Source organism: Sinocyclocheilus anshuiensis, unplaced genomic scaffold, assembly GCF_001515605.1.
Source record: "Sinocyclocheilus anshuiensis isolate Anshui unplaced genomic scaffold, SAMN03320099.WGS_v1.1 scaffold88, whole genome shotgun sequence".
Classification (NCBI taxonomy): Eukaryota; Metazoa; Chordata; class Actinopteri; order Cypriniformes; family Cyprinidae; genus Sinocyclocheilus; species Sinocyclocheilus anshuiensis.
The window spans coordinates 1,344,498-1,351,096 of record NW_015555728.1 but is presented as its reverse complement, the minus strand read 5'-3'; the positions used below and the strand labels follow the sequence as shown (position 1 = coordinate 1,351,096).

The following is a 6,599-nucleotide window of genomic DNA, read 5'->3' as shown; positions in this document are numbered from 1 at the left end:
TTTTTTTTTTCAATTAAAAATGTGCTCTGCATTCTGTTGGACTGGAGAGTCCATTATTGAACACCACAGCACGTTCTATGTGCACACCCACTTAAGAGTCCAGGAAACACTGCCGTATTACAAATTGACTTAAAAAAGCGGTGAACCTGCTTATAAAAGACTGCTGAAGACATAACCAAAGTTATTGATTACACACTACACGACTGTCAGGCCGATTATGAATGGAATTTGGTCTTGATGATGGATCGTGCCCAGTCGGACCGGGTCTGTTCCAGTTGGGCTCAGTCGCTGTTTGCAGTCGGCAGAAAAAGTTGCATAGTGTGTGGTATCTAAAGATTATAATCTTAGAATTCAAGAACCAGTCGTTATCACAAAGATTTTTTTAAACATGTTTAATATTTGCGACTGACACCAGCGATTGCAGCTATACAGAGGAGATGCGTGCACTGTCAAACATCATTCAGCATTCGTTTTGTAATTTTGTCATATTTTCTTCTTGATTACAAGAAAAATCTCGGAAGTTTTTGTTGTTATTTATTTCTTGACTTTCTTTTAATTCGTTAACACTTCGAATAAAAGGTAAATTTTCTCTGCAGTCGAAGAAAATTATAGCCTAAATTATGTCAGTGATTTCTCTAATTTTAAAGATGATCAAGAATTATTTTATTTCAATCTGCATTCTAATAAAAGTTAAGAAAAAATAGAATTAGCCTATAGGCCTATCTACAGGCTAATTCCATTTTTTCTCAACTTCTAACTTCTTAAAATTTGTTATGAAGAATTTTATAGCGGCTAATGAATTTTCTTCATAACGAATATAGGAAGCCTTAATCGTAAATCACGAACATGACGAGATAAAATTACTTTATAAATATATTAATTATATATAATAGTTTTGTGTCAAATGGATATGGAAATTAGAGTGCCTTGAATTTATTAAGTGATGTTTTATTTCGTTCTAACCGGTAGCCAAACTCGAGTAATGTAACGAAAAAAATTTTACCTACCTTTTTTTACTTAGAACCAGTTCATTTTTAATCCCTGATTTTAGACATACATGAGATAATTAATAAATTATTGCTTGCCTAAACGTTTAAAAATAGCAATAGAAATTTTATAATTAACGGAATTAAACATAGGCATAGGCATTTGAAAATACATAATGAAATGTGTCTACGCACTCAATAATTCCAAAAAGAAAGAGTAGCATCGGACTTAATGCAAAACATATTCAAAACACATTGCTGTGACATTCATTAGGATCACTAACATAGTAGAAAAAAAACCTAATATTTTCTGTTAAATTAAGCACATAAGAAAAGTAAAACAGACCTTAACGTTTCAATAGGTAAAAGCTCACCGGCGTTGTCCGCTGTATTGCGGGGGCAGGAGCGCGGGTAGATGCTGCGGTTTTTGCGAGTTGTTTTTTGGTTTGGCAGAATTTGTCCAGTCGTTAAGTGTGTTATGTAGTGGAGTGACTCAGTCATTAGGTTTGTGCTCCTTTCCGATTGTCAAAGACTAAAATCTGTTCCAGTCGATTGAAACAGTCGTTAAGTGTGTTGAGGTCAGTCTTAGAATGTTTCAGCTAGTCGTGTAGTGTGTCCCCAGCTTAAGAGTATTGATTGATTCTATACTTACAGTTTTAGGAGCAACGTAGGATCCTGTTGGCATGCCAACACCTCCACCAAGGTCAAAAAGGTCTCCCAATCCACCTCCAACAGCAGGAGCACCGCCGAGAGAGGCAGGCATGGCTGCTGGGGCCACCCCCAAACCGGCACCCATCTGAGCAGGGGGAGATGAGTATTACAACCTATTACAACTTTCCCAGACTGTTACAAGACCATCATGAAAAAGACAAATTAACTAAGATTAAAAAAAAAAAAGGTGTAGGAGGAATTTAACAGCTCTTTGATTAATGAAGGCAAACCCTCTGTTGATGCTAATACTCCTCCAATGAAGCACATTCATCAAAGTCTGGGTGAACTTTGCTAAAAATCTTTCTCTATCTTACCGAAGGGCTTCCGCCGATGTCTCCTCCCAGCTGGGAACAGAGAGAGGACAAAAAATGAGTGTAAGGATCAGTAGGCAGGAAAGATGCGGATAATTATGAAGAGGTTGATGAAGGGGGGACTAGCTCAGTGGGTGAAAACAAGTCAATCAGCTGCTAAGGAAGTTGTGAGACGTCCTATTAACAGTTTCTTTAGGCTTTTTAAGCTCAACCAGGGTTGGGCAATATGAAGTGTCAATCGATAAAGATTTTGCTATTTTATTATTATATTAGTGTTTTATTTTACATTCGATTATTCTTTTTTTTTAGTATTTCTTACTTGAATGCTATTGTTAAACAGACATACTGCACCTGAAAAAAACTTATTTCTAATAACAAAGATAAAATAAAATAACTTTTCTGTGAAATACATATAGAATTGTGACAAAAAATTACTCATATCATGAAAAATTTAGTCATATGGCCCACCCCTACTTTCAACATACTAAACATTCTGTATGAGACGTGCCTACTTGTGTGTGACTACAACTAATGCTACAAACTCAAACACTGAAACAAAAAGGAGGAAAGGTGCTCTTATGGTTCCTTCATACTGATCTAAAACCAGTTTATGTTGGGCAACAGGGACTACTCTAAAATCAGTACAGAGGAACTTTTTAAGGATGAACGCAAAAGGTGAGAACACCCACACAGACCTCTCTCTCACTATAATCAGAAGATGGTTGGGGAGACTGCACCTCTGTCCTGCCACCCGGCTGATACAGGAATGAGAAATGGATGAAATGTTTCCAATGGATGAAAGCAGAAGAAATGAGGGGAATGATGCTGGGGATTTCTAAAACTTTACAGTTGCTGAAAATATTGCCATAACTCCCTAAAAAATAACATGTGGTTGCAGCAAGCCCAGGACTGTTTATACAAGATGTGTAATGACAAAATAAACATATTTTACTGATGTCAACACTAGCTGCAAGTGGTTGTAAATAAAAATGTTGGGGCTGTAAATGTACAAGGTAGACTGCAGTAGCTGAAGCAGCCCTCTGCTGGTGTGATGAGTACATCAGAAACACATACTAACAGATCCCCAATTTAGCCTAATGAAATGGCATGATATGAAAGTGTCTGCTTCCTCTTTCACTTAGTTTAATTACCGTATCTGATTCATCGCCCATCTGCAAGTGTAGCGTAAGGATAAGAGAGAGGAAAAAAAAGAAAGAAAGAAAGAAAGAAAGAAAAAAGTGAAAGAGAAGACCAGAGGGGAAATGCAGGTAAGTAAAATTAACTGTAATTATGCAAGACCATCTGTGATTTCTCAAGACACAATTACACTGGTTAAGGGACTTTGGATGTGTTTTTAAGGAGGAGGGGGCTGATCTGGGATCAGAATGATCTCGATTTATTGAAGTAGGTCTGGATCCTTTTCAGGTCAACGCTAACTCAATTTTCTATACCGTTTTTCTACAAATTAATCTAATTTCACCACTGAGGGCTGATTATGTTTGTAGCAAAGTGAGAGGCGGCAGGAGAGTATAACAGGCACCTTCCGAGTAGAGACCTGCACGATCGCGGGACCCAACGCAGAGTGGGGCGCGGGACAACACTTGATGGGCGAGTGCGGGTGTGGGCGGGTAGAGACTTGTGTGCGGGATGTGGAGGTGTACAATGCGTGAACATTACTGAGCGGCAAGAGTGATAGATCTACTCACACTAGGCAATCTTAACCGTGACCGAGCACGTTTGACCCTGAAAGCCCGGTTCGTTTGACTAGTGTGATCACTCCGTGCTGCGCTCGGGCGTGGTTCGTTTAGCCAGCCATGGCTCGGAGCGCGGAACTTCTGATTCCTGCAGCATGATTGTGTTAACATTTCTCAGTGGCAAAAGTGATAGATCTGTAAAGCAATATATTGTGAGAAGGCCGTGTGTTACCGTGTCCCAAACGACTCAAAATAATAAACCACAAATTTAACAAAACGATGCACTCCACTATGCTGAGCGAGAGCGCTTCTCTTCTGTCTTCACGTGCTATCGGAAACTTCAGTGCCAGTGAACAACGGACTTTCATAATAATAAAATCTGCGTTAATGCGCGATAAAATAATTGTCGGCGTTAATCAATTAATGCGTTAATTACGCGATAACGCGTTAACTTGCCCAGCCCTAATATATATATAAGGTAAATGTAAAATAATAATTTAACTATAAATATATTATTAACTATAATAATATATATATTTTTTTATTTTATTTAAACAAATCTTTATTTCTGCTACTCTATACATAAAGTAATATAAGAAAAGAATATAAACAGAGACTCACGAGCCAGCACGAGCAGGAAGTCTCTTGTGCTGAACGCCACGGCTGCCCTCCACAAAAGCACTGGGAGGTTTGTGGTAGACTGAGGCCAGAGTACCAATGTGGCAGATAAGCTCCTCCAGCAGGGTGGGCTCAATCAGGTCCGTCTCCTCTGATATCAGAGGCTTCTCGGCCAGCACAACCTCTTTTGCCGCCACAGGGTCTGTGGAGAGCAGACGCCAGTAGATGTAGCCACGGTCACGCAAGTCAGGATTATCAGAATCCTACAAAGTTAAAGAGAGCAAAATACAGGGAAAGTGAGAACCCAATAGAGAACCTAAGGGATTCATATACTGTTTATGATATGAGAGTATATCATCTTGGAGGAAGAAAGAGGAAGAAAGAGAAAATGAGGTGACTGGTTCTTTCCACAAAACCTCATCTGAAGGACAGGGTCTTGTGTAAATAATGCAAAACTCCTTCTGAGCACCAATTCATCTATGTGATAAGATCAAGTGGTATGCCAGCAACACCCAGAGCAAAACAGCAGTGAGAGAATTAGATCTCGAGGCCATAAAACAGCACCTGGGATAAAGGAGGACATTTGGTATTCTGACAGAACCCTGGCGGCGAGTACAGCCTGTGGCACTGAACCTCAAAGTTAATAATGACAAGATTCAATCTCCGATCCCAGTCTGACAGCACAAGCTCACGGCTTCTCTGAATATTAATGAATATTAACACAGACACATACATGCTCCCTAGCCGATACACACAAACATTAAACTAGTCTGTCATCAACATTTTCAAGTTTCCAAAGGTACATAAAAACAAAGTAAATGTAAATCATATTAAGTGGTTTAATCCAAATCTACTGAAGAGACATGAATGATTGCTTTGCATTAAAACTGGGTATTGACACAGATTTCACGAATCAATTCAAATCTGATTCACAAGCTCTTGATTTGATTAAGTTTAGACTGGGATATATATGAGGTACAATGCATGTCAGTTTTTATAAAGGAAAATCTCTAATGCTGTAAACTATACAGAGAATCCTGTCAGTTGGTACATTACTATAAAAATTAAGATCTAAATCAATAACAGATTCCAAATTAAATGGCTATTTATTTTTAGATATAATAATAAATACTCATATAAAAAGTTTTTACACATAAGGCAGTTTTTATATCAACTTTTTAATGAAAGGGCCTATATTATGTTTCTACTCCAATTCGTTGTTGAAATATAATCATTGTAACTGTGGCTTTAGATTTATTCAAACATACAATAAATGAGACATCACTAACAGGTTAAGTATTTTTTTCTAGTGGACAGTCGAGCTATGGACATTGAATGGCTTTCCTGATTTAAACGCAACATTATGTGACATTGTTTACAAGTTGTTTATTGACATCTTTCTGCAGTTGAAACACTGAATGAATTATTACATAAGACATGATATATTTCTGTAAGCTGTATTCTTTCTTTCAACATCTGATGTTCATGTATGTTAATGTTTATTTCATGCTATAACTAGTAGGAGAGAGGAAGAGATCGGTTCACGTGCGCTCCACGTTGCCACTTGAACTAAGGCGGCTACAGTGATCTGTCAAGCCACATTAAAGAGCATCAAATCAGTATTCATTGTTTGGATTTTGTGATAAAACTTACAAAATTTGAAAGCTGATACTTTATTATTAAAAGTAACAAAGCACAAGGCTCATTGCAGTTATTGGATGGAGTTGCATTACAAAACGATGTTTAGTGAAGCTTTGTTCACACATCAAAAGATAACAGCATGAACTAAAAGATCTTTATATGATATTGCTAAAAATAATATTATTTTGTGTATTTGGTGTAATGAAATGTGTTTATGCGGTTTAAGTTAAAAAAAACGCATTATTTTCCACATACTGTACATTATTGTTTCTCCTCTATGCCCTGCCTTTCTGAAACGCGTTGATTTTTACAAAGCTCATCGGTCTGAAAAGCGAGGTGTGCTGTGATTGGCCAGCTATCCAGTGCGTTGTGAATGGCCGAATACCTCAAGCGTGTGACGGAAATGTTACGCCCCTACCATACTGTGATGCCGTCTCCCGGAGCAACGAGACAAAAACATTAAAAACCCATTATAAATGAGGCATTTGTTGCATCCAGTGGGGGCATAACTATGGATTATAATGACTTATACTGTGATTGCGTTGCATCACATCGCGTAAACATAAAACTAGGGCTGCACGATAAATCGCATGCGATATTTAATGCGCATCTTGTCAGAAAGCCAGTTCTGTAATCAG

At 38.0% G+C, this 6,599-nt stretch overlaps 1 protein-coding gene across 1 annotated transcript in view; it reads right to left on the bottom strand.

The window, feature by feature from the left end:
- Positions 1 to 6,599, bottom strand: part of LOC107672709 (AP-1 complex subunit beta-1-like) — a 42,477-nt gene that overhangs the window by 19,571 nt on the left and 16,307 nt on the right. Inside the window, exons 13-18 of the mRNA XM_016466010.1 lie at positions 4,324 to 4,583; positions 3,751 to 3,850; positions 3,160 to 3,180; positions 2,704 to 2,763; positions 2,012 to 2,041; positions 1,639 to 1,782 (exon numbers count right to left, since the gene is read on the bottom strand). Coding sequence (XP_016321496.1) covers positions 1,639 to 1,782; positions 2,012 to 2,041; positions 2,704 to 2,763; positions 3,160 to 3,180; positions 3,751 to 3,850; positions 4,324 to 4,583 — 615 coding nt within the window. The remainder of the gene's footprint in view (positions 1 to 1,638; positions 1,783 to 2,011; positions 2,042 to 2,703; positions 2,764 to 3,159; positions 3,181 to 3,750; positions 3,851 to 4,323; positions 4,584 to 6,599) is intronic.